Source organism: Sphaeramia orbicularis, chromosome 16, assembly GCF_902148855.1.
Source record: "Sphaeramia orbicularis chromosome 16, fSphaOr1.1, whole genome shotgun sequence".
In the NCBI taxonomy this organism is placed as follows: domain Eukaryota; kingdom Metazoa; phylum Chordata; class Actinopteri; order Kurtiformes; family Apogonidae; genus Sphaeramia; species Sphaeramia orbicularis.
The window spans coordinates 50675643-50702581 of record NC_043972.1 but is presented as its reverse complement, the minus strand read 5'-3'; the positions used below and the strand labels follow the sequence as shown (position 1 = coordinate 50702581).

The 26939-nt window shown below is 38.0% G+C and overlaps 1 protein-coding gene across 4 annotated transcripts in view; it reads left to right on the top strand.

Annotated features, from left to right (window-relative positions):
* Positions 1–26939, top strand: part of thsd7ab (thrombospondin, type I, domain containing 7Ab) — a 277249-nt gene that overhangs the window by 138594 nt on the left and 111716 nt on the right. For 2 of the 4 annotated variants that reach the window (XM_030157281.1, XM_030157282.1), the window contains exons 7-11: positions 4142–4345; positions 14148–14342; positions 14706–14744; positions 15059–15094; positions 17876–18122. In XM_030157281.1, coding sequence (XP_030013141.1) covers positions 4142–4345; positions 14148–14342; positions 14706–14744; positions 15059–15094; positions 17876–18122 — 721 coding nt within the window. The remainder of the gene's footprint in view (positions 1–4141; positions 4346–14147; positions 14343–14705; positions 14745–15058; positions 15095–17875; positions 18123–26939) is intronic. The other 2 variants (XM_030157284.1, XM_030157283.1) reach the window with 1 other exon arrangement.

Genomic DNA, 26939 nt, shown 5'->3' with positions numbered 1-26939 from the left:
TGAACTAAAAATAGCTGCGACTCCTCCTCCTTGGCCAGAGTCTCGAGGAATCTGATTATTTAGGTGACTAGGAGGAGTAGCTTCATTGAAGAATACATACTCCTCCTCACAAAGCCAGGTTTCTGTTAAACAGAATAAATCTATATGATAATCTAATATAACATCATTGATTAATAAAGCTTTGGAAGATAGAGATCTAATATTCAGGAGGCCACATTTATTTATGTTCTTGTGCTTTGGAACTGTTGGAGTATTGGTGTTGATTTTTGTTAGGTTTTGATGTACAGCTGTTTTTCTCTTTATGTTAACTTTACATGGTTGGGGGACAGACACAGTCTCTATAGGGTTTACAGTGGGTATCTGCTCTGGAAGTGCAGAGAAGTGTGTAAGACTGCGACTGAAACTTGGCCAGGTTTTTACTAATGAGAGAAATGCCATTCCAAGTGGGGTGTATGCTGTCTTTCCTAATAAGACCATGTTTTCCCAAACATATCTGCCAGTTGTCCACAAACTGTATGTCATTGACAGGACACCACCTAGATAGCCAGAGGTTGAGTAAAGACATGCGACTAAACATGTCATCACTGGTCAGATTAGGTGGGGGACCAGAGAAAACTACAGAGTCCGACATACTTTTAGCATAAGTACACACAAATTCAATATTAATTTTGGTGACCTCCAGTTGTCGTAACTGGGAGTCATTACCGCTGATGTGAATTACTGTCTTACAGTATTTACGTTTAGGCTATCCTTAGCCAGCATTTTTAGTATGATTTGATGTCGCCTGCTCTGGCCCCCAGAATGCATTTAAGTATGGTTGCTGGTTTCTCTAACTTCACATTCCATACAATAGCGCTGCCAGTGACCAGAGTTTTATTCTCAGCGTGTGTGTCGCTGAGTAGGGAAAACTTGTTGGAAACATGAAGTGGTTGGTGGTGTACCCAAGGCTTACGCCTGCCACTGTACTTCCTTCGATCAGTCTTCCACTGTTCCTATTCTCCCGGTTGCTCGAGAGCTGCTGGGGGACACCTAACCTGAGCTGGTGGGTCTTCTCCACCTAAAGGTACCTGGCTAGCTGTTGCAGCTATTAGTTCATTCATGTCACAGACCTGTACCTCCAGTTGGCTAAGCCTCACTTCCATGTCCGCAAAAACACTACATTTGTTACACGTACCATTTTCACTACAGTAAGCGGGTGAAAAACTAAACATCTGACACATGAGCAAGACAGAATTGGAGAATGGAAGGGAGAAAGAGTAGCCATATTAACCACTAAGCTACTGTAGTTTAGCAACTGAGACTAAACTGACTAAATGGATTGTAAGAGGTTGCCATTTGTGTGAAAGAAATAACTGGTGACTTTGTAAGACATGAGCAGTCATTGGCATGGCATTAGATATTAACAGTGATTATACGACAACTACGAAGCAATTCGTTTTCGCAACGAACAAACAGCAGGAAATGATGCAAGATGCTTACCCTATATAAACCCTATATAAACAGTCAAGAGTTTTCTTCTGAGTGTCTTATATGTTATATACACTACTGGTCAAAAGTTTTAGAACACCCCAATTTTTCCAGTTGTGTATTGAAATTCAAGCAGTTCAAGTCCAATTAACAGTTTGAAATGGTACAAAGGTAAGTGGTGAACTACCAGAGGTAAAAAAAAATAAATAAATAAAAGGTAAGGTTAAACAAAACTGAAAAATAATGTACATTTCAGAATTATACAAAAAGGCGAACAAGAAATGGGTTAATAACTTAAAGCAGTTCTGCAGCAAGAGAGGCTGATCAAGCCTCGAAAGTTGGTGCTACCAATTCCTACAGGTGTCCCAACATTTCTTAATTACTTCCAACCCCCTGTGTCTGCATAAAAGTAGTGTTGGAACACAGTTTTGTACCATTCCATTGTGAGCATTATTTGAACAGTATTGTACTGCAGAAAGTAGTGTGTTACCATAAAAATGGCAAGGAAAAGGCAATTAACGATAGAAGAGAGACAGACCATCATAACACTTAAAAATGTAGGTCTTTCCTAGTGAGAAATTGCCAAGAAAGTCAAGGTGTCAGTAAGTCCAGTTTCCTTTACCATCCAAAGGCACTCAGAAACTGGGGGAAATGCTGACAGGAAGAGATCTGGCAGACCCAAAGCCACAACAGAATCAGAAGACAAGTTTCTGAGAGTCAATAGCTTGCGTGATAGGCAATTCACAGGACAACAGCTTCAAGCACAGCTCAATAGTGGTCGTAGTAAGCGAGTTTCAGTTTCAACTGTGAAGAGAAGACTTCCAGACAGAGGTGGTTGGAAGTAATTAAGAAACGTTGGGACACCTGTAGGAATTGATAGCACCATCTTTCGAAGCTTGAGCAACCTCCATTGCTGCAGAACTGCTTTAAGTTGTTAGCCCATTTCTTGTCTCCTTTTTGTATAATCCTGGAATGTACATTATTTTTCAGTTTTGTTTGACTTTACGTTTTGTTTTTTTTGTTTTTTTTACCTCTGGTAGTTCACCGCTTACCTTTGTACCATTTCAAGCTGTTCATTGGACTTGAACTGCTTGAATTTCAATACACAACCGGAAAAATTGGGGTGTTCTAAAACTTTTGACCGGTAGTGTATATAATCTACCAATATGTATTTTTAGGTTATTAACACTTAATCTTTACTTGTTGTGGATCTCTTTGTTAGTTAAGTAGTTGTATTTTAGTGCACACCACCTCTACCCAAAGGTGGTACGGTCAGGGCCTTGAGTTAAATCTGCTGATCCAACAGGAACAGCTGTTGTTTGGGTAACTTGGTGTCGCACGGGGAGTGACACAAAGCAAAGTAGCATTGTACAGTGTCTCAACCCTATTGAAAATGAAATCAAAAACGTCAACTGGAATACTATACGATTCAGTGAGATGCAATGGCCACGTAAAAAAAATCATCAAACTTGGCAACAAACATGTCCTCTACAATTCCAGAAATGGCAAAAAACAAGGTGGCTATATACATGCAGCAAACTGTATTATATGTACTAGGTAAATATTATCAATATAACTAAAATAAATATACATGAGTAATTGTAAAAAAAAATATTGTGTGTAATTAAAATTGTGTGGTTATAAGGAGGAAACACATAATGATTAAAAGCAGCCTGTAAATAAGGGCTTCATAATCCATTTCATTAGCGCTTATTAACTTACAATTTAAATTGAGTTAAAAGTTCAGATTAAAAATTAACCTTGACCTTTGCACTTCTGGTCACCTTTGGTAACAAACATGTATCCTGGTCCCAGTCCCTGCTCTGCAGCTTTTCATGAAGTAATTTTAATTAGTTAAAAATCAGTTGTCAATCACAGCACTAAACAGTCCACTCTCCTTTTTTTGTTTGTTGTCAGTAATCATCCCATCTTAAAACTGAATGAGTTATAATTAACATGCACAACAGCTGTCCATAATTTAACTGCGACACATTCGGCTGTGGTGAAAAAAATGATGTGCATGGTTATATAAGATTTGTTGCTTTGTTTTTACAGAACTGTAAACACTGTCTATGGCCCATTAAACAATTTATATTGTTTTTTAAGGTGAAGGGCTCACTGAGCTCACTGTATGAGGAGTTTAAAATGTTTCATTAACCTCACAGTAGTTCTAACCCAAACTGACATATTAAGGTTACATTTACATGCAGTATAACCTTCCAGTGTAACACTGAAAGAATATCACTAAATAAATCAGAATGTCATCCTCAATCATCTAATATGGTATAGGATGAATATCTAAGTGAACATTTGGACTTCTGCATGGCTTGGATTATTTGTCTCATGTGCATATGGCTGTCAATCTGCACCATTAATGAAAGTAAGAGACCTCATAGTAAGAGAAATAGTCAGGATGCCTTTTCTAACTGGAAGCTTCCAGTTAGAGGCTTAAGCTTGAGGGGAAAGCAACAGGGTCTGCAAGAATCCTTCATATTAGTGTTAATGAGCTGTCTCAACAAGTCAGCCAATCATGAAAATCTATCCTGAAAACCCCCACACAAACCGAAGAAAGTACTAATATGTTGTTTTTGGATGTGTATGTCACAGGCGCTTTTTAACAACACATTTACCCCAAGTTTACAATGCCTCACAGACACTGTTTTCTGTGTTGTAGGTTTCAAACTGAGAAGGCGCCAGATCACCAACGAGCCGGCGGGGGGACCTGGAAACTGCCCCCACCTGGTGGAGGCAGTGCCGTGTGATGAGCCCAGTTGTTATGTCTGGCAGCTGGTCAGTCTGGATCAGTGTGTTCCTGATGATGACAAGCCATGTGGCCCTGGTACTCAGCTCGCACAGGTCCAGTGTGTCAACAGCAACGGTGAGACAGAGGCGTTTACTGGCACTGTTAAATGGCAGGATGGTATGGAACATTTTACATGTATTTTCATTTTCCACATTAACCCTCTAAGACACAAACATCTCCATCAGGAAGAAAACAACATGTAGTCTGTCATGTCATTCAGCCATAAAGCACAAGTCTGACTGAACAGTTATCTAACATGTCACACAGGGCAACATAACAAGACAAAAATATTTGTCTACTAAGTTATTCAACAGAAAATGAGTAGGGAAATTACTTTTATTGATAGCATTTGTTTTGGGATTTTTCACATGCTCTTATCTGATGGTTAAAATGGAGTGAGCAGGCTGGAAACAACCCTAGCCCTCAGCCTAGACTGTGGTACATGCTTTACCAGGTGAAAGTAGTATGTTATATGAAAAACTGCATGTACCTGCCAAACACTGAAACCGTGATGATGGTGATGGACCAATTCTTAATATTTATACAACAGTAATGCTTAAATTTGCATTTTCTTTCAGTGTTAAAATTTTGGCAAAATCTGCAATACATTTTGAAATCCAACAACAACTTATTGGACCATGCAGTTGTCAGGTGTCACTGATGACCCATATCAAACCAATCTCAAGTTTTCTGAACCAAGAGTGTATTTCATATCAATCTGTCTAGATGTGCATACATGTATTGTTGTGTTTTTTTTAAATGGTCAAAGCACTTTTCATCCACCTCTCCAAGACATTTTTGTGTTTGTGACTATTAACCCCTTAATGCCTGAATTTAAATACAAGTATGTATGTGTGTGTGTGTGTGTGTGTGTGTGTGTGTGTGTGTGTGTGTGTGTGTGTGTGTGTGTGCGTGCGTGCGTGTGTGTGTGTATATATATATATACAGTACAGGCCAAAAGTTTGGACACACCTTCTCATTCTTTGCATTTTCTTTATTTTCATGACTATTTACATTGTAGATTCTCACTGAAGGCATCAAAACTATGAATGAACACATGTGGAATTATGTACTTAACAAAAAAAGTGTGAAATAACTGAAAACATATCTTATATTCTAGTTTCTTCAAAGTAGCCACCCTTAGCTTTGATGACTGTTTTGCACACTCTTGGCATTCTCTTGATGAGCTTCCAGAGGTAGTCACCTGAAATGGTTTCCTAACAGTCTTGAAGAAGTTCCCAGAGATGCTTAGCACTTGTTGGCCCTTTTGCCTTCACTCTGCGGTCCAGCTCACCCCAAACCATCTCGACTGGGTTCAGGTCCGGTGACTGTGGAGGCCAGGTCATCTGGCGCAGCACTCCATCACTCTTCTTCTTGGTCAAATATCCCTCACACAGCCTGGAGGTGTGTTTGGGGTCATTGTCCTGTTGAAACATAAATGATGGTCCAACTAAACGCAAACCGGATGGAATGGCATGTCACTTCAGGATGCTGTGGTAGCCATGCTGATTCAGGTTGCCTTCAATCTTGAATAAATCCCCAACAGCGTCACCAGCAAAGCACCCCCACACCATCACACCTCCCCCTCCATGCTTCACGGTGGGAACCAGGCATGTAGCATCCATCCGTTCACCTTTTCTGCGTCGCACAAAGACACGGCGGTTGGATCCAAAGATCTCAAATTTGGACTCATCACACCAAAGCACAGATTTCCACTGGTCTAATGTCCATTCCTTGGGTTTCTTGGCCCAAATAAATCTCTTCTGTTTGTTGCCTCTCCTGAGCAGTGGTTTCCTAGCAGCTATTTGACCATGAAGGCCTGATTCACGCAGTCTCCTCTTAAACAGTTGTTGTAGAGATGTGTCTGCTGCTAGAGCTCTGTGTGGTATTCATCTGGTCTCTAATCTGAGCTGCTGTTAATTTGCGATTTCTGAGGCTGGTGACTCAGATGAACTTATCTTCAGCATCAGAGGTGACTCTTGGTCTTCCTTTCCTGGGGCGGTCCTCATGTGAGCCAGTTTCGTTGGAGCGCTTGATGGTTTTTGCGACTGCACTTGGGGACACATTCAAAGTTTTTGAAATTTTCTAGACTGACTGACCTTCATTTCTTAAAGTAATGATGGCCACTCGTTTGTCTTTACTTAGCTGATTGGTTCTCGTTATAATATGCATTCTAACAGTTGTCCAATAGGGCTGTCAGCTGTGCATCAACCTGACTTCTGCACAACACAACTGATGGTCCCAACCCCATCAATAAGGCAAGAAATTCCACTAAGTAACCCAGACAAGGCACAGCTATGAAGTGAAAACCATTTCAGGTGACTACCTCTTGATGCTCATCAAGAGAATGCCAAGGGTGTGCAAGGCAGTCATCAGAGCTAAGGGTGGCTACTTTGAAGAAACTAGAATATAAGAGATGTTTTCAGTTATTTCACACTTTTTTGTTAAGTACATAATTCCACATGTGTTCATTCATAGTTTTGATGCCTTCAGTGAGAATCTACAATGTAAATAGTCATGAAAATAAAGAAAATGCGAAGAATGAGAAGGTGTGTCCAAACTTTTGGCCAGTACTGTATACATATATATATATATATATATATATATATATATATATATATATATATATATATATATATATATATATATATATGTATATACACACACACACACACAAATATTTGTTTTTGCTTTCAAGCAAATGCTAAATTAAGTGGACATTGTTAATTTGACTATAGCTCATAAAATAGATAGAAATTTGAGTATGATGGAAATTTGCAACAGCAGGCATAATGGGCTGATTCTGTAATGGAAACAGTTTGATGCAAATCTGTTGACAGTTGACGTTAAAGGGTAACTCTTTTTTAGGATTATTTATAGGACTGGCAACATTTGTTTACTTTTATGCCAAGCCCGAACTGTATACAATATTAGTCCTGATTTTCCACTACAACTTTTTTGCATATTAAGAACAAAAGTCCCAGATCACAAGCAAATCGTAGCTTGCACCCATTTTTGAATTATGCATTGCAGACACTCATGCAATATCTAGCAAGTTAAAAATCGAGTCTACCTCCCGCAGAGTGAAATATTTTTTGATTGACAGTGACAGCAATGACAGCCTACAACCAATAAGTGCACAAAGTCCTCTGCTGCGACCAGCACAGCAACTCCTTGAATCCAGTCTGTTGTTTTTGTGGTGAAAACAGATATATTTTCTATCAGAATAAATTCACACACACAAGCTTTTCTATCATTTAAAACAATAACAAGTCACAAACATGTCCTTGTCAAGCCACAACATGAGCAGGCAACTGCTTTCACAACAATTTTTTTTTATTTTTATTTTTTTTTATCACCAAGCCTCTCTGCAGAACTGACAGTTCTTGGTACCAATGTCTACACAGTCACCTTCTCCTCCGTCCTCTTTTTTCTTTTTTATCCTTGTGTTTTTGCTGCAAATTAGCTCATAAACAACTTAGATCAATATTCTCTGTGTGAATTTAAGTTCAGGCACACAGTATCTAGTGCTTTTATTATGAAAGGTAAGGACCAGACACAGTGGATCTAAAATGCACTGAAGTTGACAATGTGAGAGGCTTTAAAACCTAACAACATGGTTCAGACTATGAAGTCTCTGTTATTATTTTATAACTTTCATAAGTCAAGGCTCAGACATAACTCTGCAACTCTAGTGTCTTGTGTTGTCACTTTAGATTTAAGAGCTCTTGCCACATTCAGGAACTCCCATATTTTTTACCTTTTTTTTGGAGACCAGGCAGAACTGTCAATGATACCACCTAGAGAAAATTGTCCTTTTATGTAACACCCTACCGCTGATCACCCATGTGATGTGAAAGCCACAACAAATGAAAGATTTCCTGCCATAATAATAAAGAGTCATGTAGTGTGACCACAGTGACTGGACAGCTTTATAAGTTGTATAGTGTGAAGCTCATGAATTGTATACAAACGATGGATGGAGATTTTGGGAAGCTACCCATTGCTTTGTGGACTGCCAATTAGAAGCTTTTCTGAAGTGACCATATTTGGAAACATTGGTGGAGCTGGAGAAGTGCAAGGGGTGTAGGGTTAGGCAGTTGTGGACAATAGTTTACGATAAATATTATCAAACTGTAAAAAGAGCCATTTGTTTACTGAAATACTGTAACTTAGTGCAGACTTGGCATATTATAAATTACTTACAGTTAAAAGCAATAATATCAACTTCACATGGTGTATGAACTCGCTAATTAGTAGGCAAGTTGGCTGACCATATGTGTACTTGTACAAATTAGATAATATATTTGCTAGTGTATTTAAGTTATGCTAACATGTTGGTTGTAGTTAGGTACCAGTACACTTCAACATTTCTTTGACAGAATACTTTGACGTTGTCCAGTTAAGCTGTGTGTCAGGAATAGAAATAGGTTTAAAATCCATTTTAAATGCATTTTTCTTTTTATTTTATTCAAAAAAACAATAGCACCAAGCATTTGGTATGTCAATAAACTGTTGACGCCACTGACCACCAACTTAGCATTTTTTTGTGCTAGATGTAGCAACTTTTCAGACCACCCTACCAACTTTTTTTTTTCAAAAAGCATCTAGCAACAAATTTAGCAAATTTGTTTAGAAGCATTTAACCACTTTTAAAAATTGACTCATGCTAAAACACACATTTTCCCTCTAAATTACACCAAACGATTTTCTCTCAGTCAGAAAACACACTGTCTGTCTGTCTGCCTAGTTGTAACTGTCAGCATTTCGAACTTACCCACTTTGTTGGTACATTTAGTGGTTTTTCAGACCCCTCTAGAAACTGTCTATTAACAAAGTAACTAGCAAAAAACTGATCAACTTTTTCAGGTGTTATTGGAGACTTTTGGAGACTCTGACTTGAAAGCACGTATCATTCCTTGTCTAAAACAAATCACTGTATGGTTAAAAACAAACTAAAGAAAAACCTTAAGATAAGTAAGCCAAAAAAATTATACAATATACAAATAAATCCCCAAGCCGGGATAAAGGAGAGGGATTGGAACTGTGACATTAAAAAAACAAAATAATTGACAGAGAAAAGTTCATTTGTAGTTCTAAACATATTAACAGTGTTTTTATATTCACTTATTTATCTCTCCCACAATGTTATTCCTCTGTCCTACATCATTCAGTACAATTACATACACATTTCCATTTATGCAAATTACATGATGACATCATTTAGTAACTTCTAGCAAGTGTCTGAACAGACAGTAGACGCTTTCACTACTGAAGAACTGGAAACACTGAATGACACCTGTCAAGTCAGACATAGCAGACTTCTATCAACCTTAAAATCTTACTGAGCTTGAATTTACAAGAAGTCGGATCACTGGTACACTTACTTTAGGGTTCAAATAAAGAGAATAAGACCAGAATGAAATCTTGTGAAGCTAGCACCTAATTGCCCTCAGTGTTGTTACACTTAAACATGCTTACAGTTGTTTAAAGTTCGAGCCCTGCTGTGACCAATAGGTGTAGACAACATTTGGGAAAGATACCAGAGCTTGGTTACTACAAAAGAATGTGAAGAGATGTGAATATAACAAATAACTGACATACTTATTAATAATTAGGACAAAAAACCATGATCTTTTCTCGGCCCTAACCAAAGCCTTTTTATTGCCTAAATGAGTTAATATGTGAACTCCAGTCTCTCATGGTAAAATCCTGAATTTTATCCATCCACCCCACCTACTGTACCTCCAGTCCATTGAGGATCTTATCATTTTGAAGGTCAGCTCTCTGGTGACCCCATGTACATACGTGAGGAGATTTCAATGAGTTGCCATTCATCAAGTTTGCCAGGAGTTCTCTCCAGACTCCCCTCCCTGCCTATCTCCCTACCCTACCCCTTCCAAACTCTTTCTCTCAGTTAAACCTCTCCTACTTTTCTGCTCAGTTCTATCAGTGTTCCCACCTCCCTCCATGCTGTCTTTCTCATTACACTTCCTCTCTCCACATGCACAATTAAACCTTACTCTCACTAAATCAAATCAATCCCCCATAGCCCTGGGTCTCAGAATATCTGGTGCCCTTTGCTGTCTCTGTTTTTTTCTGCTACACTTTATTACTGTAAATCTTTAATAATATAGGGAGTACAGGTGCAGAGCTGCAGTGTGGACTTCCTGTTGCCTTCGGGTAGCAGACAAATGTTGGACAAAATAAGCAGTAACCTTTTATTGATTTTTCACACAGTTACTTTTCTCAGACAAGCTCTGAATTACATATGGCCTTTATTTATTCAACGTTGTTAACTAAGAATGTGCTCCAGCCATAGGAATGTAGTTCATCACAGTAACATACACAGTAATTCCTCTCTTGTAATCCATATTTTATAATCCAGCTCTGTGACTTTCATAGATTCCCTGCTAAAGAAGTTAATACACCCAAATCACAGTTCATGTATCATGTGTAGATATTCAGTGAAGTTGTCTCATAGTTCCTTCCTGCCATACTGCAGGAGTAAAAGAAACTATGCACTGCTCTTTCTCCCCTGACTTCGCTTGATTGATCTCCCCACCTTCACTCCCCCATCTGATGAAAATTGATTTGTTCTGTTTGGACTTTCACTCTGCTTTTCGCTTCAGAGATTTTCTTACCACAACGTCAGCTGTATATTTTCTCCAAGTGTGTCCCAGTCATAAAAGAAAATGCCACACAGGCAGGGCCCCAGACAAAAGGCGAAGGTCGATACAAATGTTATTGAAACTGGCTATTGATATTCCCCATGCTGACTGGCTGCCCACTTAGGCAGAGACCTGTTTCTTCTCCACACACTCAGTATGGAGGGTTTTTTTCTCTCATAGTCGCTGGTCTGTTCATTCATGCATTCTCTGTGTGAGTCTCAAAACTGCTGGGGTTCCATGTCACTTCTTATTTTCATGCCTCCACACTTCAGTCATGATTGGTTCACTGCATATCTGTCTAAGAAACATCTTAATGCAAAATCAGACCAGATCTGACTTTTGAAGCTCAAATGATTCTCCCTCTGCCAGAAATTGCAAAATCAACCTGTCAAAGATTGACATTTTCTGGCTACACATACTCTGCTTGGTTTATGGCAACACTCGAAGCAACACAGACAAATATGTAGGTTACTATAATCCACTTATAGCTGATGCTGTGGGTTCATTAATAATACATTGATGTTAGTGTAAAAATGTGGGAATCCCATGTGCTTTTGGCCCTCCTCCATACTAAACTGGCCCTGAACATGAAAAGAGCAGAGTCAGAGTGCATCAATATGAATTTAGTACAGATAATCCATAAAACGAGCCATAACCAGCTGTCATGTCAATATCGGAAACACAAGTGAAATGTTCTAAATTATTTCTATGGTGCAGCTAAATCCAAAAATATTGAATAAACCCATTAACATCTGTGAATATGGGTGACCACAAGTAATACATGATTGTTAAAGTTTTATAAATTCATAGATGCACCTTCTGATGCTGTGGTAATCGCACATTATTTCAAAAGAAGCTTTATTGCTAATTTGTGACCCATCCCAAGTATTGTATTTAAAGCTCCAGCTTTCATGTCCAAGACTCCAGAATTTAAAGGCAGTGGATGCATGATTTAAAACCCAGCTTCAGAAATCTCAAGTGGTAATATGACAACAAACCTAGTGTGGGGAAAACAGTATTCCTGTGTATTTGTGCTGGAGTACAGATGGAGTATGTGGAGTTGATGTTTGGACCTTTAAATTTACCACACAGTGAGTCCTGAGTTACCTAGTAAACCTTCAGCATCCATATACAGTGCATTATGGATGTACAGTATAAAACCACTAGAATCCTTACTAAAGTGTAACTATAGTATAGCATCTGTTTGTTGTTTATTTTGCAAATGTGTCAAAGAAACATTCATCCTCTAAGTAAGACCTGATGATGTAAGAATCACTTTTTTGTCAAAGTTAACTTTTTCATTAAAACAGTCCTAAAAAACAGTCGATCCAACTTCATCAACATGCACAGATCTGTGTCATTGTGGAGGAGACTGAAGGAAACGATAAAGAACAGCTTTAACACCAACAAGACAAATACATACACACTACCAGTCAAACATTTGGACATACCTTCTCATTTAAATAATATGAGACAGACCGCAGATGGCCAACAACTGCTCGGCATCACTGGGAACTCCTTCAAGACTGTTGGAAAACATTTCAGGTGACTACCTCATGAAGCTCCTCAAGAGAATGCCAAGAATGTGCAAAGCAGTAATCAAAGCAAAGGGTGGCTATTTTGAAGAATCTAAAATAAAACACGTTTCGAGTTATATCACCCTTTTTTTAACTACATATTTCCAGATGTGTTCTTTTATAGTTTTGACACCTTCAGTGAGAATCGACAATGTAAATAGTCATGAAAATAAAGAAAAAAAAGGTGTGTCCAAACTTTTGACTGGTACTGCACCTCTGAAATACCATGCATTTTTTGAAATGTGAGTATAGTTAGCTGAAGCTAAAGTCATATTGAATATTGTTCCATCCTTAACAGACACTGTATTTTCAAGTTAACAAACAACCTTTGTAAACCTTTAAAACTTCACAAACTCCCCACTTATGTTACTATATACAAACTACAAATACTAATGCCAACATAAACTGTGGCTAAGTTATACTGACAATCTGAGTCTTGTCATGAAGTACAAGTAAAGTTCATGAAAAATTTGCAAGGCAGAATCATTTTATGGTCTCGTTAGAGTAACTTGAAGACAAGTATAGTAGAGCTGTCAAGGAAAAAAATGTGCTTTTTCAACAAATGCAAAAACTTCTCATGCATAGGTCTGTCAGTGTGGAGGAGACAGTCGGATAAAAATAGGCAAAGGCATGTTTGATTCAGAAGATATGATGTAAAATATATAATTCACTTATGGCGCAAAGCAAAATATCTTCTCTACACATTTTATTTGCTCATGTGAAGATTGTGCTGGAATGTGTAACTTGCTGGTTTAGCCAACTCTGTTTATACGCTAGCAGTATTCAGTTCTGCACAGTGTTGTAACTACATGGGAGCAGAAGTGAAGCACAGATGAATTCGGGAACCCCATAATAATTTTTGTGGAACAAAAAAACAACTCAAGTTGTTTACATAGAAATCAGGCTGTTATCATGAATGTAGGTGACTGGGACAGTCGTTAGCCCAGAAATGGAATTAGCTAATGTCAAGAAATAACCATCTCTCAGTACACAACAGACTCCAGCACAAACTTGACCAAAGTATTCGAACATGCGCAAAACCTACATGTAATGAAACACTTTATGGTTAACTACATCTATGAAAAAAAAAAAAAAAAACTAGGGATGGGTACCAGACATGATTATTTTTCATTGTGTAGATAGCACTGAATTGCAAAAACTCCCTGGTATCTTCTGGTTTTGTTTGATGCCAAATGACAGTACCTATGTAGTGAATTTCCTCAGATTTTACACATATTTAGAATGATAACTGACAACATCAAATTGTGTTGGACAGGTTTAGGGCTTTGATTGTGGGGAAAATCCAAAATAAAATGAATGATTTGTTTTTGTATATCTGTTTAAGTAGTAAATTCATGTTGAAAAGTTATGGTTTAGAAACTAGTCTCAAAGCCAAGCTACAAGTATTGTGATTATGCTGTACTGGCCCTACAGAAAATTGTGAAGTTACTTGTTTTCTCTATCTATCCATCTATTACATCAATCAAAGAAAAGCAGTAAATCCTCAAAATCAGAGAACTATGTTTTAAAATTTCTGCTTGAAAATCCCTGGATGGTCATTGTTCAATCATGTCACTGACTGATGGTTTCAGTTCTAACTGTGTTTACATCTGTCCCTCTTTGCTTTAGGAGAGGAAGTGGACAGAAACCTATGCTCATCTTCCCTTCCTCCAGAGCCCGTGGCCTGTGAAGTGCCTTGCTCAAGAGACTGTGTTCTCAGCGACTGGACCACATGGTCCACTTGTTCTCAGACCTGTTCCAGCAAGACCATCGAGGGCAAACAGATGCGGACCCGTTCCATTCTGGCCTACAATGCTGGGGAAGGTGAGTCTCTACTTGCTAAACTGTGCTTATTGTGCACCATTGTGTAGTGAAATGTATGCAGATGAAGCCTGGATACTGGTTTAGTCATGGTCTTTCAAGTCGTCCTTTGCTGTCACTCACTGAACATCTGGATTTCACACTTGTCTGCATGTGCATTTGTCCTTATCTCAGTCTGCTTATCTGTCCTGGCGATTATTTCTGTTCGACAGTCTCCTCGCCTGACACTCACTTTTTATCTGCTCTATGATCATTTCCCTTCATACACTTGTTCTTTCTGCTTTAAATCTCTGTGTGTCTACTTGTCTGTCATTTTGTCATGTCACCAAGCTTCGCCTTTGTCTTATCTGCTACTTTTCCTCACAGTAACTGCAATGGTAGTGGCATGGATCACAGTGATGGAGGGTAACATTTATAATTAAAGTTTGCTTGTAGCTGTTTTAAACCTCTAGCTATGTGTCTACTCATAGGAAAATGAAAGTTGTAAGCTTGATTTTTTTGAATTAGAAAAATATGTGTATTATCATAACAGCTCTAGGCGAATGTATAATTGATTTAGAACTCCTTATTCAGCCAGTTGTAGAACAGTCAGGCCTTGTTGGCCATGTGTGAAATAGCTTGATTGCTTTTGGTGTTTGTTGTTGTTTTCAGTGGTTTTACTTCATGTATAACACCTTTCACCTCCCCCATTAACAACCTAATATCTGTATTTATCAAAGGACTTTCACAGGTGCCGAAGTTTCCGGAACTTTTTGGTAAATCTTCAAATAAAGACTAGAAATACTGTATAGTGGTTGTAGTTGGAGGCTGCTTTGTGGTGGGTGAGAAATACAAATGGAAAACAAAACTGTACAGGGAAAAGCCAGGATGAAAGTAACACTTTTAAGTAATTCAAAAGATTTTCACAGGCAGAACTTAATTCTTATTCTGATCAACATCTGTTGTGTGTTGTATTAGTTCTGATGCTACTTTGTTAAATTGTGGAACGACATCAACATATCTTTACTTTGAACCATTTGACTCCATCAGTCAGAACAAAACTGATGCAGAGATAGGTCAAAAACATAATGGTTTAAATTTGGATTTGATCTGATTCATGTGAGCAATAAATACTATTTGTAATCAATTTACTGTACACATGCAGTAAAAATGTGGCGTTGACTTTTAGAGAAAGTCCCACTCAAAACTTTGTTGAAATTTGTTTTGTTTTAATTTATTTCAGTGTTGACAGGTTTTTACTTTGAAACTTACTTAGAGAAACAATAATGAGAAAAATGTAAATATTGCTCTAAGAATATGGCTATCCTGAGTTTCCAAGCCTTTTCATCTCAAGACTCAAAAAAGCTAAAAACTTAAGTCAAGCGATGAATTTAGAAAGTATATGAAATATTTTTGTTTGTTTTTTGTTTGTTCTTTTTTCATTAAAAAAAAGATTATCTGACTGTAATCTAGCATTTTTCACCATTTCATTAAAAAATAATCAATCGTGGAAATTATCCAAAATTTATTTAACAGATAAGCCAAGGGTACTACTTGAAATGTATGCATATTAGGCATGGCTGTCATATTTGATTATTTAAAAGGAGCTACAGTGTGTCATTTTCTGAAAGTAATAAAATATTTAAAACTTGAAATGAATATTATGTGAAATTATCATCTAAATATTAAAATGCTGTAGGGATGGAACAATAAATGAAGGGAGGGTATAGGCCTATGTATTTTAGCAACAGAAAAAAAGAATTGGCTTTTTATGGCCGTTCATGTGTAGATTTTAGTTTATGAAGTGCTCCTGAATGCACCATAAAGTCCTTCACAACCAGTAAACCAGAAAACCAATAAACACAACCAGTCAACCAGACCAAAAATCACTGCTTAAGTGAATTTAGTGATGGGGAGCATACGTCACTGAACTTAACAGAAAACATGATGTCTTTAAAAGTTGTTGCGATTCTGGAAAGTGTTGATGGTATCAGGCATATCAAACTCTTATGGACTTGAAGAAATAGCTGTTACTTTTGTCCTGACTTTCTCCCGCTCATTTAGGTCATTGTCTCTTTGCAAACACACTGTGTTCTTCAACAAAAAAGGCTTAAATAATCTTGGTCTCTCCACCACAGGTTGCCCCTGCAGAGTACCCAATGTAGTTAGATTTGACGCTTCTTTGTATATGCATCTTATGTGATGTATATTGTGGGAAAACTCTATGCTGTTGAAACCACTGTAACTACTTAAAGCTATCTTATAAATATGCTACTAATCATATGCTTAAATAGAATTATCTGCTAAGTAATGGATTAATTGGCCTCAACAGGATGACTCCATCTCATTAGGATAACTGCATACATTTAATTTCATGGTGGTTATAAAGAGATGTTAGAAAGCCTAAGTGCCTGTTTTTGTTGACAGTCATCAACCTGCAATTTAACATGTATGCTGAGAGACAGTGGCTTCAACTCATTGTTAAAAAGTTAGTTAATGGTAATATAATGTAAACCTAAATATATTCAAATAACTAAAACATGGCATGCTTTCTGTCCCTAATTAAATTAATTCATACTGTCTTAAACTGTTTTGCAGTCTTTGCAATTGTTTAACATACAGTTTGATCTAGGTCAAAGTTCAGCAGCAGCTCAGGGTCCTTTGACACACCAGGGCATGATAATGTTGGGACTAGCGATGGCAAATTGTTAGTCAGCTAAACTGGTCAGCACAAGTTATTATTCATGTTGTCTGATAATAAAACACAAAGAGAAAACAATTTAAGAGTCCAACATCTAGATTGTCTTAGTCTTGAATCCTAAATGCAAGATGTATATAATTTATTTTACAAGATATGCAGCAGTGTGTCAGAACCAAATATGTCCCCAAGAGGTAATTTGACTTACATACAGCAGTCAATGAAATATACAGTAAAAGCAAGCAATCATCCATACAATAAAAACAAACCCACACAAATAAACTGTGTGCACAGGTTTACATTTAGCCTCAGTGTAGCTGCTGTCAAATTATCCATTGTCAGTAAAACCAAACAAAGAAGTAGAAAATGAGAATAAGAAAAAGTGAAAAAGGGGAAACAATATATTTTCAAAATTATTCATCAATACTTACATTACATACCATTTTAAAATTAAACACCTTTCAATGTAATGTTTCTTGTAAAACTAATTATGGATCTGAGGGCTGAGGTCAGTGAGGTTAAAAGCTATGCTAGACCAGGTTACAAAAAATGCTGCATTGATCTTTCAAATGTAATTAATCTCATTTTAGAGGCGTACTGTAAAACTGACTTTCTCTACAGTGTTTTTAATGTAAGTTACATTTGAAAAAGTTTGAAGAGCTTCACAGTTCCTTGTCACATTGTTCTTGCTCTGACAATGCAGAGTGTCTGAACAAAAGCTGCTTAAGTGCTTCAAAGTGTGCAAATGAAATGACCCTGAAAAGCAGCAAATTTCCAAACATCCATTTTAACAAACATCTACAGTGACACACTTTTATATCACATGAACACTTGTGAATATTGATGTTTTGCGTCCCAGGTGGAGCCCTGTGCCCAAACAGCAGTGCCCTTCAGGAGGTACGGAACTGTAATGAACATGCCTGCACAGTGTATCACTGGCAGACCGGCCCCTGGGGGCCCTGCACTGAAGATCCTACTGCCTCATCGCTGAACACCTCTACAAGTATCCGTCCCAGCAGTGACATGCAAGGGCCCTGCTCCATGGGGATGCAGACCCGGAAAGTTATCTGTGTCCGGGTCAATGTGGGACAAGTGCCACCCAAAAAGTAAGTGAATTTGTGTATTTAGCTTCTTATATTTGCCACAGAATGTGTCATGTGTCTGCCTAAGGCAATATTTTTCAACCTTGGGGTCGGGACCCCATGTGGGGTCACCAGGAATTCAAATGGGGTCACCTGAAATTGCTAGTAATTGATTAAAAAAAAAAAAAATTACTAATAACGAGAAAAACACTTGGAGAGCACAGACCTCCGCCAAGGCAGATCAGTCCCTCCCCAATCACCACCAAAATTTAATCATTTGTTCCTTGTGCCAGTAACAACATTTCCTGAAATTTTCATCCAAATCCGTCCAAAACTTTTTGAGTTATCTTGCACACGGACAAACAGACAGACAGACAGACAGACAAACCAACGCCGGCAAAAACATAACCTCCTTGGCGCAGGTAATAAATATATGGTGAGATGAGAGAGATAATCCCAATCCATAAAAGACATGACAAATTGTGAAGTTGAAACTGAAACACTGTGGTACTGTTTATCTTTCAAATGTTCATTGTGGTTGGTTTCAGATGCTGCAGCTTTTTCATAATTCATAGTTTGAATTATTGGTTTTTCAGTATTAATTGTCAGTCTTGTAAATACAAGCTGGACAGGAAAATAAAATTCTCACTTTGTGCAGTAATCTACACCTGGTTTTTCTGCCTCTGTCCATAATAGTATACATTATATAGCCTAAATGTCATCTAAAATTAATGTTTATTTACAACATAGTAGAGCAAACGATTACATGATCAAAACCAAATTAATTTTAGAAAATAAATAAATAAATAAAAATCTCTGTTTTGAATGTCTGGGGTCACCAGAAATTTGTGATGTTAAAATGGGGTCACAAGCTAAAAAAGGTTGGGAACCACTGGCCTAAGGGCTGACGTTTCTGGATAATGGCTGGACACATTTTTGTGGTATTTTCACATATCATTTTTTCAATAAGCTTATGCAACATTGCAACATGTCATTCTATGGACAAGTAACATTGTGAAGCTAGATGTGACCAACAACCCCAGCAACCCCAGATCATACACTGCCCCTACAGCCTTGTACTGTAGGCACTAGCCACTGATGGGTTATCACTTCACCCACCTCTCTTCCCACCTCGATGCACCCATCACTTTGGAACAGGGTTAATCTGGACTCATCAGACCACATGACCTTTTTCCGTTGAAACATCGTCCAATCTCTATGCTCTCTATCAAACTGATGGTTGTTCAAGAAATGAGAAGCTAATGCATCAGATAGGGTTAAAGAACATCTGTTAGATGAAACATGTTAATCACTGCAGTCATTATCCAATGGAATCCCTGGACTGGCAGAAAGTTGTTAGCTGATGTGCCCTTGAGCAAGGCATGCAACCCTCCATCTTCTTGATATGGCAAGCCTACTGCTTCTAGTCTGCAGTGTGTGATGTGTTCCGGTATGTTGTAGTGATGGGTCAAATGCAGAAGGTCAGTTTCGATGTGTGGTTCATGTCTATGCATGTGATCTATATACTCACAAAAAATAAAGGATCTTAATCTTAAATTAGCACATTGACCTGTGGGGAACCACGGCTTCTAGATCCTCTGATATAGTTCATTCCTTTACTTTCTTTACTTTCTTGGTAAAATCCACTGGAATTTACAGTTGAATAACCTCTCAGCTGGCATGTCTGTTTCTGTACATGAAATTTGACGCCATGGCAACATGGCCCTATTGTTTATCTGTTGCTAGGTAACCCACACATTCTATGATTCAGGGCATAGCAATGTGATTGGCCATGGGTAGGCCATTGTATTCCAGAATTACTAATATCTCCCAAAATATTGGTCCAATCAACTTGCCATTTTCGCTAGTCTCTTCCTTGACCAAAAATATATAGGTATACCAAACTGCAGCAGTCCGCTCTTTCTGGATTTTGTGTGATGCCTGAGACACACAGACAGAGTCCACTTCCCTTTTATAATATAGATGTGCTTCTAGGTGGTATGACCAAAACATTCACACCAATCCTTGTCCATAACTGACACCATACATATCAAATCATTATTTATTTTTATTTTAACTAAAACATTTCGGAAATCTGCATTCCCAAACTAGCTGTTTATCTGAGTGGATCATAGTGAGTCTATGTGTACACTTGCATTGAATGTTCCTTCCTGTGATGTAACTGCCAAGGATGCACTCAAATCCACATAGAAATAGAACCTAGTACTGGTGGCTGCAGGTGGCACACTATGCAAAAATCTAGTTTTACAGGTGCTTTGTCACTGTAACTGCATACAATACATCAAAAATCTTGTTAGGAATGTAAAAAAATTCTCAGTTCATTATGAAACTGTCAGTAAAAAATAGACTATGGTGAGCTGCCAACGACAGGGTAATTAATGTGAAACATTAAGACAAACACATATGTATTGCCTCAACCAGAGAAGGGACTTTTGATGTCATTTTCTGTATGTAGGTTGTTTTTTTTTTTCTTTCTTTACTAGATCAGTGCAATGCAGGATTAAACAGTCTCTCTGAATAGTAGGTATGCAAATCTCAGTCTGAGCCTCTGCCGTATTTAGTTTGAATACAAACGATGAAGGTTTTCATTTCAGACAAATCTCCCCATCAGTTGATTTTACTGATATGTGCACCTTCAGCCAGAAAGTTGAAACAAAGCCCTAAATGTGCATCTGAGAATAGATTGCACAGAAAGCTTCTGCTGTATCTGATGTGGGAAATCATTTGTCAAAGAGCCTCTTTAGTTTTTGGGGAGTTGCTTGATGAACACAATAAGAGGTCTGAGTCACTCTTCAAGAACAGAAAATGTATATAGCCTGTATTTTCTGCTGGGTCATTCAGTGATGTATGGGCATCTGGCAAAGTCAGTATTCAGACAAAACAGGGAAAGAAACCATTACTGGGGCAAGACACATTTATTTATCAGCATAATGCAGATTACTGTAATCTGTGTGTGTTTTAAAGGACATCAGTAATGTCCTTTATTAGATTATATGGTACATGCAGATGGGTGTGAGTGACATTGAGAGGCAGACAGATTAAAAACTCAAAGGAAGAGTTTGGAAATGAGACACGGTACCAAGTGGGGGAAACAAAGTAACAGTGAGAGAGTGAAGTGAGTCAGACACAAAACAAGGAGAAGCTGATTTAAGTACGCCGAGCACACACCGATGTCAACTTAACTCCCCACTCCATATCTCCCCTTTGCAGGCGACCACAGATAAATAAATAATCTGTCCGTCCCTGAAAGCCTAATTAACCCTGCCGTGTTGGGCTCCCATAATTTCTCACTGATGATAATGACAGTAATTAAATGGGATTGATACTTTAAGGCAATTTAATCAGAAGGCAGATGAGAGGTGAGATGTTTCTGGTTTAGCTCTGAAGACCACACTACTGGATGCACATTTAGACTATACTCATGAGTTAATGTCTGCCAAAAAGTTTGACTCGACTGCCAGTTCTGCTTGACAAAACATGAAGAGGCAGATCTGTAGTAGTCATGTCAAATCCTTTTGGAAGAAAACCCAAACTGCACATTGTAAGTGCATCTGATTTATTCCTTTCAGAAACTAAAAGAACCCTCTGCTTATGCATTTCACTGTTATATTTATCCTGTCATATAATGTGTGCTATGTAGCTATTCGCTCTTATTCACAAGCAGTAAATTATTCTTTGTCTTCTTCCACCCCCTGAGAAGCATTATCTGGGAAAAGGGGAGGGCATGATAAATTATGTAAAGGGTGAGAGTGCATCGTATGCAAAGTAAATGTGATGCATGGTGAAGTCCACATAATCAAATGAAGATTAATGTCCAGTCCAGCAGTGGCTATAGCAGCATCTGACCTGCACACCAGCTGCACTTACCAGGATGCAGGAAAGAGGTTTTACAAAGTCAAATATGGATTTCAACAGCACGGAAATTACAGAAAAATGCCCCAAGTACTCCAAGCTCAAGTTTTTTAAGGGTAAGCAATAGGTTGTGTTCGTGTGTGCTGAAATCTGGGCTTGTTAGTGGTGGTGACACAGTGTCAAGTCATTGCTGCAAGTGCATAGAGACAACTACAAAAATATATTATTTATTCCACCTTCCCCAAGCAACATCTGTTACAGTAGATAGTTGAGGTCAGAAGTTCACTTACACCTTGGTTAAATGTATTCAAGCTCAAGTTTTGGCTATTCTGAGCTCCTCATTTCAGTATACTGTATACAAGCTCTCTTAGTTCAACTGGGGGGCAACATGTTTTCCCGGAGCCTTACTGCAAAAGGTCACCAGACAATTGAATTGAAACATGCATGATGCTGAAGAAGCAACCATGACTGTATGTCGCTAACTCTTGTTCCTGATTCTCAGAAATTCAGTTGGTTTGTCTAGATCATGGGTCGGCAACGTTTGCTAACTAAAGAGACATTTTTGAGCAAAAAATAAATGAATAATAAAAATCTGTCTCAAGCCAAACAAATGTCGTGGTGGTGACTGTGAAAAGCTGTCATTTATTATTACTGTGTTGTGCAGCAAAAACTGACTGGTATTTGAAGGATTTCTTTGCAATAGAGTATACAGATGAATGCCCTCTGTGTCATAAAATAAAAAGGCGTCTACTTTTACCACTACTACTTCTATTTTTGGATTCACACAGAGTTTAGTGTACATTTCTGTGACTGTGTAACATCAGACTGAAAAGGGCTCAAGATCTAAATGTGGCCTAGGAGCCACAAGTTGCCTACTCTGGTCTAGATTTTGGAACTTTTCCTTCTCCATCCCATGACAAAGGGTGTGGCACAGTTGGCAAGCTTGGTTGGAAAATGCCCAATAAACACCTTGATAACTGATATATTAAACATACAGTCTTGTCTTTGAGCTGAAACTTATGAAATATTTCCATTTCATGGTTAAAAACTTTCATGTCATGTCTCCTGTTTTTTGAAGCCATGATCCAAAATTACTCTCTCATCACACCACTTATGTTGCTAATATGTTACTTGAGGTCAGTATGGTCTGTATTCATCCAGTCTAAAGGTAGATAGTGCCCTGAATTGATTCAAACAGTAGTGCAGACTCATTGTTGTCATTCACCTCATTACATTTTAATTTTCTGTTGATTTTAGGTGGTTATTTTGTTTTCCTGCATTGTGTATTGCATAATGCTAAATCTCCAGCCCATGAGCTTTTTTTTTGCCTGTGTATGAGTTACTGACACTACTTTTTTTTATTTTAAACTTTCACAACAGTAAGAACTATAATTTCACACTTTGTAAATATTTTAGTCACATGATGTGCATTGAACTTTCAAGATATTCTTCCACAAGCTTCACAACATTAACACTCTTTGTCAATTTTGGTCTATTCATTCTGCAGGTCTTGATACTGACTCAGGTTTGTGATCCTCCTTGTACCAACTTACTTAGTTCAGTTCATAAGTGTTATACTGGATTAAGGTCATAGCTTTGTGATTGCCACCCCAAAACATTAATTTGTCATTTTGTTGTTGACTGAATGACACCAAACTGAAGAACACTGTGTCAGAAGTGAGGTGCTAAAATATTCTGCTTTTGTAGCAGCAGTACTCTGTAGCTTTTTGACATCATTGGACAAAACTTCCATAATTAACTTTCTAGCATATTGTGATTCAAGTGGTCTGAGAGGAAACAAGAAACCTCTAGACACCTTTTTCAGGCTGTAGAAAATGTACAACACAAAGGAGTAAATGAAATGTGATTTTGATACTAAATCCACACTAAATCACACTAAATGCATCAAACAAGTCAAATTACCCACTGTTGTTCTGATCACAACAAACATTCTCTGTGTATCATTTGAGCTGAAGTTTCTTCTTCCAAAGCATGATACAACAGATTTGTGAGTGATGTCAGTCAGTCTGTCAGACATCTGCTCAGCTGCCTTCATTATCTGGTAGTGCTGTCCATGGTCCTGAATCATCATTGTTCATTACTTTGCTCTGTTGTTGATGGCCTAATTATTGGACCCTCTCAGCGATGTTAAAAGTCTTAGGGTGGAGTTTATTCCAAAATACAGTCAGTCCATACAACATAACCTCAGAAGTTTATTTATTTATTTAATTAGTTTGTTTTGAGCGGTAGCTGAAAAGTCACACAAACAGAGGTAAGTGCACACAACCTCACTAGCAAAGTGACTTTCTGTGACCTTTTCTCTTACAATGACAAAAGCTGCCATAATAATGGCTTCTATTAGCTTGATTGCCAATTAGCAGCATTTGTCAGCTATGAAAGCAGTCTGGCAATCAACACTTTGATAAACACGTTTTCAGAGCAACATGAGTCAATTAATAGAGCTCAAAGAGGTCAAATTATCTCAGTCTGTTGGAGAACCGCAGCTACTACCACCAGAGGAAGATGAATCAGAAAACCTGAAGAAAAACAAGCCTTCTTTAATGTGAAATGGTCTATAAAATATGACATCAAGCTTTGAAAACAAACACCTAAAAAGTTCAATTGACAGCATTCAGATTTGGATAATAGTAGAAATACGATGGATAAAAACTGTACCTTAGGTTAGAATTCAAGACAGGTCATGCTGTGATCTGTATTTTTTTGGACACATTTACTCAGTTGCCTATTATGTAGACCTTGGTGATATCAATAACAAGTCATATCTGCATCTAAAAAAAAGTCATTCAAGATATTTTAAAAACCCTTGCATTTATTAAAAATAAAGTTGAAGGATGTGATTCCAAAGGAGAGAAAAAGAAAAGGTAGGTTTAATTCTAAAGACACTATTTCAAGTAGCAGAAAGCAGTAATAGAAAGTATTTCAAGTCATAAACAGTAGATATGTAACCTTTCAGACAGATATAATTTGAATTTTTTGTCATATAGTAAGTCATAATGCAAAATATAATACAGCTCTTATGCCCGTGACATAAAATGGGTCAAAAGTTATACAATAGTTAAAAGACAGTGACAAATACTGAACCCTCTGTTGTGTTACATACTACTTACATACTACATATTACGTTTTCCCTTTTACGTTTATTTTTTGTTTGTTTGTTTACAGTGTGCACCAATGAGCAAATTCAGAGTTCATGCAGCAAGTCGGTTCCTCTCAGAATGATGTCCTCTGACAGTTCACAAGTTTCTTCAGTTCACACATCTTTCAGAGCTCATTGTATGTGGTGACTCTAATTTTTGGCTTCTGTTCTTTTCTGAAGAAAAGATGTGAGGAGTCGTAATTTCAGTCATCATGTCTATTTTCTCACTGTCGTTAAAAAACAGTAAAAGAAAAAAAACACAACAGGTTACACAAACTACTGGATCCTTTTTAGTTCTCCCAGACTCTGAAGAATTACTACAAACACTAACCCTGCATGACTGCTTTCAGAATTTTTGAACTTTTTAAGAGGGAGATTCTGCACCTCCTGCCCCTGGTTCAAGAGCCAAATAAACAGTGCCTTGTTAGGATGATGCTAAGCAAAGTGAGAGGGCTGGACTGGCAGCTGGCCTGTATTCAACAACACACATGACTTTGATTTAGGAGGCTATCACAGCAGCCCCCCCACCCTTCTGTATTTATTCTGTTTAACTGCCAGTACGGGTGTTCAGAAAGCCATATACAGCTTTAAAGAGTCACATTAAAATCCACTAACACCCTTAAATTTAATGTGCTGTTTAAAAGTTATTTAACCGTCACTATCACAGCACTGTGTGTGTGTGTGTGTGTGTGTGTGTGTGTGTGTGTGTGTGTGTGTTTACAGTTGCAGTTTCTGAATCATTTTAAAAGCCCTTAGCTTAGCCTTATAAATATTCCAGAGAACAGTGGTTTATTTGTCAGGCAAATAATCCAAATGCCTTTCCACATGAATTGCACATTTACCTTTTTGTATGTTTTATGACTAGAGTACAGACATGCCATCACCATGTGTTGCCGAAAGGTAGTATTTCCTCAGCTGCACTCAAGAGGCACTTGATATGGTTGTTATTTCTGCCCCATGTGTCATCGCTACCTTACTATAACAGAAACTGAAAATTCAGTGGCCTCAGTCTAGTCTTGGATATCCAGACCTATCTCTGTGCTTTGTCTGCACAGTACCAGTGCTGGAGATGGGTCTGGCACCATCCACTGTTTTTCTGGAAGGGGTTAGAGTTTTCTGGGCTTGTTTGGTTAGATTTATTTCTTTAAATGAACCACGTATGTCTTGGGAAGCAGTAGGTGCTGGATTCAGAGATGCTGCCTTTGCAAAATGACATCAACAATAAAGCAGTTGTTATTGTCTACAAAAGAAAACACTGCACAAAGAGACATATCCAAACTTGTCATTTTCATATTGTAGTTCCAGCTCGGGGGTTGCTGTTCTTACATCTAGCGAAGGGGGCATTTAAAACAACACAACATACTTTTTCAGCCTTCAAACTATATTTTCAAGGTCATTTTGATGGTACAACAACTCACAATAGGTTCAATTACACTTTTGTCATGACTCCAGAGTGTCTGTCTTGCCTGCACTAGCACTATGCACCCTCTGGTTTTGGGTAGGTACCCCTACACAAAAAGAACTACAAAATTTGACTCCTTTGTAGCATACGTCACATCCCCTGTTACGCCCCGGCCTAGGGGTTTACCAGGGCAAACATAATGTGCTCAACTTTGACCCCTCCCAGCTCCCAAGCACACACGTCAGTCAAAAACTAAAATTCACAATAATTATTATCAGTATTTTGTTCAACAACTAAGAAAGGGTTAGGGGAGGGAGCGGCTAACACAACAAACAAAATCTCTTCTAGTTTAAACTAACTTACCTAATCCAAAATAAATGCGAGAAATAAAATACAGAAAACTTACCTA